The 14,493-nt window shown below is 43.5% G+C and overlaps 2 protein-coding genes across 2 annotated transcripts; one reads left to right on the top strand and one right to left on the bottom strand.

Moving 5' to 3' along the window:
• The first annotated feature begins 7,815 nt into the window (after positions 1 to 7,815).
• LOC137876845 (E3 ubiquitin-protein ligase TRIM21-like) lies at positions 7,816 to 10,893 on the top strand. The gene is made up of 2 exons (XM_068716641.1): positions 7,816 to 8,004; positions 8,598 to 10,893. The coding sequence occupies exon 2, from the start codon at positions 8,607 to 8,609 to the stop codon at positions 10,245 to 10,247; it is 1,641 nt and encodes a 546-aa protein (XP_068572742.1). The 5' UTR covers positions 7,816 to 8,004; positions 8,598 to 8,606; the 3' UTR covers positions 10,248 to 10,893.
• A 484-nt stretch (positions 10,894 to 11,377) lies between these two features.
• On the bottom strand, positions 11,378 to 13,389 carry LOC137876829 (glycerophosphodiester phosphodiesterase domain-containing protein 4-like). Its single transcript, XM_068716627.1, has 4 exons — positions 13,115 to 13,389; positions 12,728 to 12,810; positions 12,140 to 12,219; positions 11,378 to 11,628 (listed from the first exon to the last, which is right to left on the bottom strand). Exons 1-4 carry the CDS (start codon positions 13,136 to 13,138, stop codon positions 11,423 to 11,425), a joined length of 393 nt encoding a protein of 130 aa, XP_068572728.1. The 5' UTR covers positions 13,139 to 13,389; the 3' UTR covers positions 11,378 to 11,422.
• Positions 13,390 to 14,493: the final 1,104 nt, after the last annotated feature.

The raw sequence follows: 14,493 nt of genomic DNA, 5'->3' as shown, positions 1-14,493 counted from the left end.
GCCAGGACAAAGGTGAAGGAGAAAGCTGCAACCACTGCTTCAAGTGTGGCCAGGCTGGACATGTGTCTCGTGGATGCAGGGCTCCTTACCAGTCCCAGGGAAACGGGCGAGGGTTGCTGTCGAGGGACCCACAGTAACCCAACAACAACCATCACAGTCCCGATGTTGCCAGAACTGCCTACAAGAGGAGGACCGGGGAAAAATACTACAAAAGTGTAAGGGGTGTTCAGCCACATTATACTGCTCAAAAGAATGTCAGAGAAATCACTGGGAAAAGCACAAGCCTCTCTGTGTGGCAATCAGTCAAGTCGAGAAAAAGGTAACTGAGGAGGAAGAAAGAAAACACAAATTACCAGATATGTGTAAGGTGAACTACCTCTCAGCCAAACAGAAAAAGAGACTGATTAAACTGATAGGAAGACGGAATATGGTGAAATGTAGCTTTGACAACACACCTGTTACAGCACTGTGGGACACAGGAGCACAGGCAACAGTGATAAATGATGCCTGGAGAGGTAAACACCTCCCTCACAGCACAATTCGTCAGATTGATGAACTTATTGGACCAGATCCACTAAATGGGGTTGCAGCCAATCAGACAGAAATACCATTTATTGGGTGGATACCGGTAGAGTTCAAACTGAACAACTCTGAGGATTCTAATCACAGTATGTTGGTACCAGTACTTGTGTCCAGCGACCCGAAGGTAGCTGAGGATCCCATCATAGGCTTCAACGTGATAGAGGAAATGATAAATACACAAATAAAACAGCCGGGAGTGGCAACAGAGGACTGTGCTACACAAGTAGTTAGTGGGGCCTTTGGCATTGACTCCAGTGCTGCTGAGACCTTCATACAATTAATGCACACTTACCAGTCAGATAATGAGGAAGTGATCGTGAAAACGGGAAAGCATAGAATAGTTCTCCTTCCTGGAGAATCAACCACAGTGAGGTGCCGCTCGCACACACAGACTGACGAAGACACAGTGATGTTGTTTTGCCCTGACACAAAAACCAATCTGCCAGAAGGGGTACATATACAGGAAGTGCTATTCACCAGGAGAAAGGGGAATTGTACCACTATTCCAGTCCCTATAGTTAACAGCACTAAACACAGTGTCGCACTGAGCCCACGCACAAACTTAGGGCACATTGAGATGGTGAAGGCAGTTTACCCAGCAGCAGTGCAGCCCGTCATGGAGGGACAAGCACAGTCAGAGCCGCAGGACACTGGAAACACACCACCTGATGAGGTTGGCGGAGTCAACACAAACACACCATGTCTAACCCAGAGTGACAGCAAAGCATGGGACTTACCTATAGTACTGGATCACCTGACCAGCGAGCAGCAGGCTATCGCAAAAAAAATGCTGAGAGAGGAGTGTAATGCTTTTACAGGATATGCTAGATAGTCTCAGTGGGAGTTCCTGGTTTTCAGTGTTAGATCAGGGCAAGGCATACCACCAAGGGTTCCTTGATGAAGAGAGCCAGCCTCTCACAGCCTTTATAACTCCATGGGGCTTGTACCAGTGGATACGAATCCCATTCGGATTGAGTTCAGCACCTGCGGAATTTCAAAGGAGTATGGAGGACTGTCTATGGGGACTACGAGATGAGATCTGCCAGCCATATCTAGATGATAATCTAGTCCATAGTAAATCCAGTTTCAGGATCATGTCAACCACATACAGATGATTCTGAGGCGGTACCAACAACACGGCATCAAGCTCACAGCAAAGAAATGTGAACTATTCAAACACAGTGTGAGATTTCTGGGGAAGATCGTGTCTAAGGAAGGATACACAATGGATCCTGCAGAAATAGCCCCTGTGCAGGCCTTAAAGGGGAAACGTCCTACTACCGTTGGAGAGATAAGACAGTTGCTAGGGTTTCTCTCCTACTACAGATCTTATATACAGGACTTTTCACGCCTGGCAAAGCCATTGTATGACCTGTTAGCAGCTCCTCCAAGTGGCACAGATCCTCCTCCTAATACCAAAGTCCTCAAAAGAAAAACAACGCAGAAAAGAGGGAAACAGGGACAGTTGCCTAGTGGGACACATGTGACATGGACTGAGGAACACCGCCAAGTAGTGTGTCAGCTAGTCGACAAGCTGTCCAGCCCATCAGTACTCAGTTACCCTGACTTCAACCAACCATTCGTTCTCCACACTGATGCATCACAAGATGGCCTCGGAGCGGTGTTGTACCAGCAGAGGGAAGGCAAGCTGAAGGTAACAGAACACTAACCCCTCCAGAAAAAAATGATCATCTGCATTCTGGTAAATTAGAGTTTCTGGCACTAAAGTGGGCTATTTGTGAGCGCTTTAGGGACTACCTGTTCCATGCTCCTTCCTTTGTTGTGTATACTGACAATAATCCGCTCACATACATACTGTCAACTGCAAAGTTAAATGCCACAGGGCAGAGATGGGTAGCCGAGTTAGCGGATTTCAATTTTACTATAAAGTACAGACCAGGTAAAGCAAATGCAGATGCAGATGGCTTGTCTAGAATGCCCATGTATTTTGAGAGGTACATAAGTCAGTGCACAGAGTCAGTCAGTCAGTCAGGAAACAGTGAGTGCCACTAGGCAGGGTATCCTGGTGCAGCAGGAGGAGCCAGCACCGTTGTTGAGCTCAGTCTCATTCAGTACCCTTCAAGAACAGGCCGATACAGACAGGTTGGTCAGCACAGTACAGCCAATATCCAAAGACAAAATACGAGATGCACAACAGAAAGACCCGGTAATAGGCAAAGTATTGGACTACAAAATGAAAAATGAAAGGCCTAGTCCCAATGTCCTAAGGAAGGAAAGCCCGGAGCTGAGAAACCTTGTTAGGGAATGGAGTAAACTGGAGATCAAGGCAGATGGAATTTTGCATAGGAGGAGTCAGTCTAGATGTCAGCTAGTACTCCCCAAGATCTACCATCCTCTCGTTCTGAAAGAGCTTCACAAGGAGATGGGTCACTTGGGCACAGAAAGGACAGTTAATCTGATCAGAGACCGTTTCTTTTGGCCAAAAATGCAGCGTGACGTGGAACACTTTGTGACGAATATGTGTGAATGCCTCAAGAAGAGGAAACCAAACCGAACAACACGAGCTCCGATGATGAGTACCAAAACCACTCACCCATTCGAGTTAGTCTCAGTGGACTTCCTGCACTTGGAAAAGTCTAAAGGGGGGTATGAATATATTCTGGTGGTTATAGACCATTATACACGCTTTGCCCAAGCCTACGCAACTACCAACAAATCAGCAAAAACTGTGGCTGACAAACTATTCAACGATTTTGCTATGAAATTTGGGTTTCCTAGAAAATCCATCATGACATGGGCAGGGAATTTGAGAACCAGTTGCTGCACCGTTTAAAAGAACTCTGTGGTATCAAGGGATCACACACCACTCCTTATCACCCACAAGGAAACGGACAGACTGAAAGATTCAACAGAACACTTCTCTCCATGTTAAGAACACTGACAGAGGAACAGAAAACGGACTGGAGAAGCTATCTTCCTAAAGTCCTGCATGCTTACAATTGCACCTCGAGTGATGCAACAGGCTACTCTCCATTCTTCTTGTTATTTGGCAGGACACCCCGGCTTCCAGTGGACATCCTTTTTGGAATAGAAAGGGAGGACCAGCCAGGCTCATATCAGGCCTATGTGGAGAAATGGAGAAAGAGGATGACAGAGGCCTATGAGATAGCGTCTAAAGATGCAGGCAGATCAGCCGACAGAGGAAAAAAACAATATGACAAAAGAATCTATGGTCCAGAGTTACAAGTGGGCAGCCGAGTTCTGGTGAGGAATACGACAGAGAGAGGAGGGCCTGGCAAACTCCGCTCATACTGGGAGGATGATGTCTACATCATCAGAGGACGTAAAGGGGATGACAGTCCAGTGTTTGAGGTCCAATCTGAGAGTGGGAAAAGTAGGACAAAAGTCCTCCACAGAAATCTGTTGTTGCCATGTGACTTCCTGCCTGTAGCTGAAAACACAAAACCAAAAACACTCCAAAACACAGAGCAAGTAAGGACAAGAAACAATAATAGAATTGATCAGGGACTCAGAACACAGCACATCCAGCAAACAGACACTGATGAAGAATCAGAGGAGGAGTTTCCCACAGGAGTACTCTCTTGGTCATCCACAGAACAGCAAGATCCACTTGCACTGAATCCGACAGCACCGGAATTCTATCCTCAGGACACATCTGATGTGTCAGACAGACACCACTCACTCCATGGAGCTCATGAGGAACAGGATGAAAACCCAGCTGCTGACAGGGCAGAACTGGATGTTATGGACAACAAGGATGACATTGGGAATCCAGGATAAAGTGTGGACTCTGACATTGAGATGCTGGAGGAAACAGAACAGATAGCTGGATATCCCAAAAGAGAAAGGAGACGACCACAGACACTGACATACGACAAACTTGGTCAGCCTACTTTCACACAGAGAACAGTGTCCACCAGAGAAATAGCTGTGAACAGCTACTGGCGGCCTTGGTAGTGGAAATAAACTGATAAAGTTCATTGACTGAGAGAAAGTGACTCCTACCATTTGAAACTATACATACAGTGGCTGTTGGCCTGGGAAGAGCAGAGCACACAATCTGTTGGCCGAAGTGTGTCAGAGCGTTTGAGTATGAAGTGGGTATGAGGACTGTCAGAGAGAGAAACCCACCCAGGTACAAGGACTAATAGAATGGTAGTAATGTGGAATGGGGGTAATGGGTATGTAAAGTGACAAAGTCAGGGGCAGTCATGATCGCAGTGCACGGTGGTTATGGTGCCAAAGGAAAAAGTGTCATACTCTTTATGTTAAAGAACATGTTGCCCAATCATTGTAATACCATTCTATGTATGTAGGGGTAAAAACAAACACAAAAGGTTACCAGTGTAGTTAAATGTCGAGACGACATTTGTTCAAGTGGGGGAGAGTGTGAGATAAATGGATTTTTGATTAACTAATTGTAGATTATTGTAATGTGTGTTATAGTTAAAACGGCCAGCAGGTGTCGCCAGCTCACCACTAGGGTGGTTGTCTGTGCATGGTATTCACGCTTCCTTGCAAAGTTTCGCAGAAGAAGAACAGCAAGCGAAGAGAAACGTAGAAAACAGACACCCTCAATAAAACATTTGTTTGAACTATATTCAAGGTGAGATTTCGAATTTTAAATGCACACATTGTTTTGAGCAACTGTTACGCTTGTTAGCTAAGGCGAGTATTAGATTGTAAGTCGTTTGATAGAAAACTGTTGATAGGGCCGTTATTAGCATTAGCCTAACAAGCTAACCCGTTGGCGAATATGACCGCATGGTTATTTTAGTATTGTTGTCTAGTTTGTACATTTGCAAAGTTTCGCAGAAGAAGAACAGCAAGCGAAGAGTAACGTAGAAAACAGACACCCTCAATACAACATTTGTTTGAACTATATTCAAGGTGTCTGCTGCCGTTCTTTGGTGCGCCCGTCATCCACTGACGGGAGGGCAACACAAACCTATCTGTCATGTTTGTTAAATTCTCAGTAGGATAACTAAATGATAACTAAATAACTAAATGAGAAGCTGGTCTTGGCCCACCTCCGACCGCAGGTGAAATCATCACTGGACCCTCTGAAATTTGCATGCCAGCCTCATGTGGGAGTGGACGACGCCATCATCTACCTGCTGCAGCGAGCTCAGTCGCACCTGGATGGAACCGGTGGCTCTGTGGGAATCACTGTCTTTGACTTCTCCAGTGCATTCAACACCATCCAACCAGTGCTACTGAGTGAGAAGCTGCGGGAGGTGGGGGTTAACGCGTCCACCGTCTCCTGGATCACTGACTACCTCACAGGCAGGCCACAGTTTGTCCGACTGGGCCGTGTGCTGTCTGATACGGTGGTCAGTGATACTGGAGCCCCACAGGGAACTGTTCTGTCTCCCTTCCTGTTCACCTTATGCACCACTGACTTCCAATACAACACGGGGTCATGCCATCTGCAGAAGTTCTCTGATGACTCTGCAGTGGTCGGGTATATAAGGGACGGACGGGAGGAGGAGTACAGGGCAGTAGTGGATGACTTTGTGGAGTGGGCCGGTAGAAATCACCTGCTTTTGAACGTGGCCAAGACCAGAGAGATGGTGGTCGACTTCGGGAGGAGGACGACGGCTCCACAGCCGCTGAGAGTTCTGGGAGAGGATGTGGACATGGTGGAGGAGTACAAGTACCTGGGTGTCTCCATCGACAACAGACTGAACTGGAAGGCCAACATCAACGCTGTGTACAAGAAGGGGATGAGTCGACTCTTTTTCTTGAGGAAACTTGAATCCTTCAACGTGTGCAGCAAGATGTTGGAGATGTTCTATCAGTCTGTTGTGGCCAGTGCACTTCACTTTGCTGTAGTCTGCTGGGGGAGCAGCATTGGAGCCGGAGACACCAACAGACTTAATAAACTGATTAAGAAGGCCGTCTCCATCATCGGCTGCAAACCGGACAGTCTGGAACAGGTGGTGGAGAGGAGGACACTGAAGAAACTATTATCCATATTGGATAACCAGGACCACCCTCTCCACCACCTACTGCAGGGACAGCGGAGCACTTTCTCCAACAGACTGATCCAGCTCCGCTGTCATAAGGACAGGTACAGGAGAACATTCCTGCCAACTGCTATAAGACTATAACAAATCACCTCGGGACAAATCTTTCACTGTTGGTTAAACCTTTGCACTACTGTTTATTTAGTTGATTTAATATTATTCTGTTATTCAATTTCATTGTGTATATAGTGTGCATTCTTTATCTAATATCTTTACTCTGTTATTATAATTGTATATATTGTGTATTGACATGTGCATTTTTTATATTATATTAAGATGTTTACTGTAACCTATTGCTGCTCTGTAACCTATTGCTGCTTGCAACAAAATAATTTCCCCTCGTGGGATCAATAAAGTTACTATCTATCTATCTATCTATCTATCTATCTATCTATCTTATTATACATATTCCAAACAAACCAACTTTAAAAAATCTAAAAGAAAATTATTTAAATGAATCATTTCTTTTTTGTTTTTTTGGGTCAGACACATTTGCAACGCTGAGTACCTTGTACTATGTGTGGTATTTGTTATAAATGTACGTTGGTACATAGAGGGTGATAAGAATGTGTACCTGGAGGGACTTAGGACCCAGGGGAATGTAGGTGAAGCATGGAACGTGGAGGGAGTCTGTACCGGGGCAGTAACGTGCATGTGAAGTTATGCCTATAAAGAGATAAGAGCAGTTTGTTCTCACGTGCTTATATGCTTATTTAAGAACACGACAATATGTATTTTGATATTGTCACGTTTGATCCTGTAACGAGACGTGTCACCCGGGGGGGGGGGGGGGGGCAGGAAGAGACGCCACACAAACAGCTGTTCACTGCTCGCTGACCGGTTCTTGTGTTAAAAATGTCCGCTTAATAATAATAAAAAACTGCGTTAATGCGCGATAAAATAATTGTCGGCCTTACTTAATTAATGCGTTAATGCGATAATAACAGGTTAACTTGTCCAGCACTATTTTAAATACTTCTCCATAACTTTCGCTACAGGCTAGCGGCTAGCTGAGTGTCTTCTTCTGCTTATTGGAGCTTGTTAAACAACTGACTGACGCATTACCGCCACCAAGTGGTGGGAAACCATATATAAAGGAATTGCCTTTCTTTTTATAATCCCCAAACATGTAAATAGAACAACTTGTGGCAGGTTTTCTCTATCAACACAATGTTCTTACCTTTTTTTTTGTCTCTTAAAATGATTTCATTCACAGAGCTTCACTGAGAGGAGGAGCAACTGTGAAAGAGGAGAGCTGCAGAGTCACTTTTCCTGAAGTGAAAGTGAAAGTTAGTGTGAGCGACAGCAGAGCTGCAGTCGGGACAAGTCTCTCCGTTTCTCTCTAAAGAAACATTCAACTGAATCCAGCAGCTTCTTCTCAACAACACAACAGAGTCTCTGACAAACTGTGGTGAGTACACTGTTCTACAGAGAAACTCAACATTTGGTCAAAAGTGAGTTCAAACCAGGATCCATAACAAAGAAAGTAACAGCAGATAAACTAGGCCTGCTAAAGGCTAACTAGCCTAGCTGTTACTGCATTTTGATTTAATGTGTGATGTGACAGTAATGGAGGATCACTCTGTGTGTTTAAATTCTATGTTGTGATCACCTTTCTAAAGTACTAAACCCTCTTCTGTAGTAGGTCCTCTACAGTAGGTGTCTCCAGGACACATTCTACCATGATGACACACACAGAGACCCACAATGTGAAGACAGTACCTGACGCACTCTGTTGCTGCTAAAGATGTGATAACAGTTTTGTTTGGGGGGTGACCGTGGTTAAGTGGAGAGCAGGGCCGTCTTTCAATCAGAGGTTCGATCCCCGGCTCCTGCTCCACTAGTCTCATGTCAATGTGTCCTTGAGCAAGACACTTAACCCCAAAAATTGCTCCCGTAGCTGTACCTATGGTGTGTAGATAGATACTGAAATGTAAGTCGCTTTGGATAAAAGCGTCTGCTAAATTACTGTAATGTAATGTTTTCTACACTTGTTGTCCTCAGAGTGTAGATATGTCTGCTGCCAACTGTCTGCTGACTGAAGATCAGTTTCTGTGCTCCATCTGTCTGGATGTGTTCACTGATCCAGTCTTCATACCATGTGGACACAACTTCTGTAAAACCTGCATCACTCAACACTGGAACGTTAGTGTCCAGACTCAGTGTCCAAACTGTAAAGAGGCGTTCAACTCTAGACCTGAGCTGCGGGTCAATACTTTGATCTCTGAGATGGCTGCTCAGTTCAGACAGTCGGCTCAACAGAAAGCCAGCAGCAGCAGCTCAGAGCAACAAGCTGCCAAACCAGGAGAAGTTCCCTGTGACGTCTGCACTGGAACCAAACTGAAGGCCCTGAAGTCCTGCCTGGTGTGTCTGGACTCCTACTGTGAGACTCACCTGGAGCCTCATCTGACAAGATCAGGTCTGAAAAGACATCAGCTGATCGACCCTGTGGAGAACCTGGAAGGCAGGATGTGTACGGAGCACGATAAACTGCTGGAGCTGTTCTGTAAGACCGACCAGATGTGTGTCTGCATGCTCTGCACTTATTCAGACCACAAGAACCATGATGTTGTCCCTCTGAAAAAAGAATATGAAGGAAAGAAAGCTGAGCTGGGGAAGACTGAGACTGAATTCCAGCAGATGATCCAGAAGAGACGACTGAAGATTGATGAGATCAAACACTCGGTGGAGCTCAGTGAGGAAGATGCAGACAGAGAGATAGCAGAAGGTGTTCAGGTCTTCACCGCTCTGAAGGAGTCTGTTGAGAGAAGCCAGGCCGAGCTCATCGACACGATCAAAGAGAAGCAGAGAAAGACAGAGAAACAAGCTGAAGGCTTCATCAAAGAGCTGGAACAGGAAATCTGTGAGCTGAAGAAGAGAATCACTGAGGTAGAGCAGCTCTCCTGCTCTGAAGACCACCTCCACCTCCTCCAGAGCTTCAGGACCCTGAACACTGCTCCACCCACCAAGAACTGGACAGGAGTCAGAGTCAGTCCACCTTCATATGAGGGGACTGTGGTGAGAGCTGTGAATCAGCTGGAGAAGACGATCAGTGAACAGATGAAGAAGCTGCTCACTGAGGCTGAGCTGAAGAGGGTCCAGCAGTCTGCAGTGGATGTGACTCTTGATCCTGATACAGCACAGCCTGAACTCATCCTGTCTGATGATGGAAAACAAGTTAAACATGGTGATGTAAGGAAGAATCTACCAGACAATTCAAAGAGATTTAATTCTTGTGTTAGTGTTTTAGCAAAGCAGAGTTTCAATTCAGGAAGATTTTACTACGAGGTTCAGGTTGAAGGGAAGACTGAGTGGGATTCAGGAGTGGCCAGAGAGTCGATCAACAGGAAGGGAATCATCACACCGACTCCTCAGAAAGGTTACTGGACGATATGTTTGAAGAATGAGAATGAGTACAAAGCTTTTGCTGACCCTCAAGTCCGTCTCTCTCTGAAGTCTCGGCCTCAGAAGGTGGGGGTGTTTGTGGATTATGAGGAGGGTCTGGTCTCCTTCTATGACGTTAAGTCTACAGCTCTTATCTACTCTTTTACTGGCTGCTGCTTCACTGAGAAGCTCTACCCATTCTTTAGTCCTGGTCTTAATAATGGTGGTAAAAACTCTGCTCCTCTGATCATCTCTCCTGTCAATCACTGAGTAGAACAAACACTTGATCTTCTACAGAGAAACTCTTTCATTTAATGTAACAAATCTATATTATTGGTGATTTACGGTGTATACTTTATTGATTCTTCACATTATGATGAATGGTTCTTTCTATTTGTCTGTAAATGTCTTTCTACTACTCCAACACACTGATATTAATAACTGCATAACCTGCCTTCAAGTCTGTTGAACATCACAAACAATGTACTCAGGAATAAGAAGCGTTTACACATTCCTTAAATATCTGGGTGTCAAATGACAATGTTTAATGTCTGATTATTGTATCTATAATACATTATGAATACTGGATCAAATTATTGGAGAAAGTCATGAAACACTTATTGTTTAGTTTAAAAAAAGGTGTTTAAGGGTTTTATTTTGTATTATTCTTGAATTAACAGAAGCATCAAGGGTCTCTGTCTGGTATGTTTTTAGGGGTCAATAAAAGATGAATTATTTACTCATATTTGTAGAAAATGAATCAACAAAATGTAATAATAAAATATTCAGCTGCTGTGACCAGAGAAGAGAAGTTTACTATTGTGTTATTTGTATTTCATACAGTCGTCCTCTCTGCAGACTGTTTTATAGCCTGAACAAAGTGAACAAATCCTCAACACAATAAAAACAAAGAAACTCTGAACTGGATTTGTCTTTTGTCTTTTACATTTAGTCAAGGACTGTAATTAAGTACAATTTTGAGATACTTTATTGTGTATTTCCACTACTTTTTACTGTACTACATCTCAGAGGTACATATTTTATTTCATACTGTACTACATCTGAGGTAAATATTTCACTGTACTACATCTCAGAGGTAAAGACTTTTTTATGAGATTTGTTACGACATACTATACTATGACTTTTTGAACATTCTACACTGACTTTTTATTTACCAACATAGTATACTATGACTTCTTTCATGACCTTTGACATACTTGTTGACTCTTTTATGCTTTTTTTTAAACAACCATTTTTAAAGTTTATAAATATTAATAGTTTCCAAACCATCTGAGGTCAGTATAGTATCACTGTTTTTATAATCTTCTGCCAATTATACAATTGTCACTTTTGCATCTTTTGTACGTAAAACTGAACACAATAAATACATTTTTTTTTTTTATTCAAGTTCAGTGTTAAGTGAACCCAGAATTCAGCACACAGACTCAGATTAAAAGCTTTATTGCAAAACTTGGTTTCCAGAATTGAGATAATGGCAGACGGGCAAGACCGCGGGTGAACGTTCCTGAACGTTCCTGGGCCGATCTGGTGGATGAACAGATGAGAACGGGGAGCTGTGTTTGACGGCTGAGAGAGTGAACGGGCAGGAAGGACATCGGGAATCCAGAAGAGCTGACGGGGAGGTGGAGATCTGAGCACAAGGAAACACGATGATTAACTGAGGGAGACCACGGAAGAACAAGGAAGGTCTAGATGAGACGTGATAGTATAGAATATCAAATAATGACAGTAAAAAATCAGGTAAAGTGTGTCGGAAAAACTCCTGAAAAGCCATAGTGTGTATATATAGTATGTCAAAAAATCCCATAGGAAAGACATTGTACAAAAATGTAAAAAAGTCATCGAAAATGCATAGTATTTAATGCGGAAAAAGTCATTAAAATGTGTATATGTATGAATATGTAAACAAAAGTCATAGCATAGTTTGTTGAAAATAAGCCAAAGTATAACGTGTCAGAAAAGTCCAAACAAGTCATGAAATATTCATAGTATAGGATGTTGAAAAAGTCACAGCATGTCAAAAAACATCACAGTATACCATTAAAAAAAAAATCATAGTATGACATGAACTAGTCGTACATCATAAAAAGTCCAGTCCAGTAAGTCATGATAAAAAAGTACTTTTCTTCGGAGTGATCGACCTGTTTTGAACTTGCTGTATGTTCCGTTGTCCAGCGGGATCTTGCTGCTCGAGCAGAAAGCCAGTCGTCTCTCTCGCCACCTAGGAGCAAACGCAACGTTTAGTCTCCTTATTCAGATCGGACCACCTTTCCTCCACTACATTTACAGTTTACAGTGATACTGGTTGTCTAGATTTGTATTGTCCTTCATTAAACTACCCAACAGTTTACAAAAGGTGCAGCTGAAAGTTGGTTAATCGCTTGACAGAAAATTAACTGGCAACTATTTTGAAAATTGTCCTTTTTCATGTACACGTTTGCTGCTTTTCCTTTTAATAATGTTAAAAATACGAATGTATTGGAAACAACGTTGAGGTTCAACTAAAACACTGACTGTGTCACTTTGGGCTCTGAGTATTTGTGACCAACATTTCTCACCGTTTACTAATAATCAGCAGATTAAACCATAATGAAAAGAATCAGTTTACAGTCACAATTGGACATTTATATATTTTTAATACTTTAACTGAAGTAAGATTTTCAATGCAGGACTTGTACTTGTAGTATTTTCTCAGTGTGGTGTTTGTAGTTTTTAACTGTCAGATTCACCAGTGAAAGATGAAGATGATGAAGATGAGCACGAGGGACACCAGGTCAGTGAGAATCCACATCAGGTTGTACTCGTCTGGACTCTGAGAGACACACAGAAATACAAAACACAAGGAAGGCAGTATTTCCCACGTAGAGAAACTGGTGTCTTAATCTGATAAGTATGTATTTGTGAGCCTGCATGTCCATATATGTTCATGTTCTATAGCCTCAATTCACACAGGACTAACAATAGGCTTTATGGTTATTTAATGTAGATTATTTACTGAATTATCAGTAGAATCCCTGTATTGCAATAGAAGATTTTGGCCTCATCGCCCTGGAGCAGGTATTTTAAATGTGTACTTGAGTGCAGTACTTGTGTGCATGTATCTGTGTAAGTGTTACCATGAGGAAGAGAGGCGAGCTCATGTTGCTGAGGAGCTGTGGAGCGTTGGTGGTGACCGACTGGACTCCAGCACACCAGGCCAGAGAGAAGAGCCACGGCTGGCTGATCACATACAGGTTGGTAGTGATGTTTGCTGCAGCGTACTCACTGCACACAGGTGAGGAGAGGAGTCATGATGCGTTACGAAACACCTGGGAGGAGGGAGGGTGTGTGTGTGTGTGTGTGTGTGTGTGTGTGTGTGTGTGTGTGTGTGTGTGTGTGGGGGGGGGGGGGACATGGAGCTGTAGTGCAGGTTGAGCGTGACGATGTGGTTGCTCTGGAGCTCCTCTAGAGGGAGCCGACTGCCCGACGTCTGCTGGAGCTCTGGATCGATGTCCTAAACCAGAGAGCGCAGGTCTGAGGGCAGCCACAGCACCTGGTGGATTGACCCAGGGGAATGTAGGTGAAGCATGGAACGTGGAGGGAGTCTGTACCGGGGCAGTAACGTGCATGTGAAGTTATGCTAATAAAGAGATAAGAGCAGTTTGTTCTCACGTGCTTATATGCTTATTTAAAAACACGACAATATGTATTTTGATGTTGTCACGTTTGATCCTGTAACGAGACGTGTCACCCGGGGGGGGGGGGGGGGGGGGACGCCGCACAAACACACACACACACACACACACACACACACACACACACACACACACACACACACACAAACAGTTGTTCACTGCTCGCTGCCCGGTTCTTGTGTTAAAAATGTCCGCTTAATAATAATAAAAAACTGCGTTAATGCGCGATAAAATAATTGTCGGCCTTACTTAATTAATGCGTTAATGCGATAATAACACGTTAACTTGTCCAGCACTATTTTAAACTATTAACTTAACTATTATTAACTACTTAATAACTTTCGCTACAGGCTAGCGGCTAGCTGAGTGTCTTCTTCTGCTTATTGGAGCTTGTTAAACAACTGACTGACGCATTACCGCCACCAAGTGGTGGGAAGCTATATTGTAACTGAGCGTCTCATGAATAACAGTAATATCTCTGGTGTCTTCAATTGATAACCGAAAAATACGTGATATTGTGGTAAATCTTCTAGTTGATTATATTAGTTCTATAGAATTGTGTTTGGAGTTTGTAAAAATGGTTGACATGATAGTTTTGCCCAGACTTTTTTTTCAATCTGGTATATAACATGCTCTGGATAAATGCATTTTTTTCTTCTAGTATATGCTACTCGTCTGAGCCCTCGAGCTCCCGAATTCGGGGCGTCGTGCCGAACAGGTTTTAATAGGCTACCTGTTGGGATGTACTGGTTGATATTATTGTGCATACACTGTAAAAACTAACTAGCAATCGTTGATCTCATACATGTTTTCAAATGAAC

Source organism: Cebidichthys violaceus, unplaced genomic scaffold, assembly GCF_023349555.1.
Source record: "Cebidichthys violaceus isolate CVI_PGR_0920_01 unplaced genomic scaffold, fCebVio1.0.p SCAF_20, whole genome shotgun sequence".
NCBI lineage: Eukaryota > Metazoa > Chordata > Actinopteri > Perciformes > Stichaeidae > Cebidichthys > Cebidichthys violaceus.
Note: the sequence above shows the minus strand (reverse complement) of the source record. Positions and strands in the feature narration are given on the sequence as shown.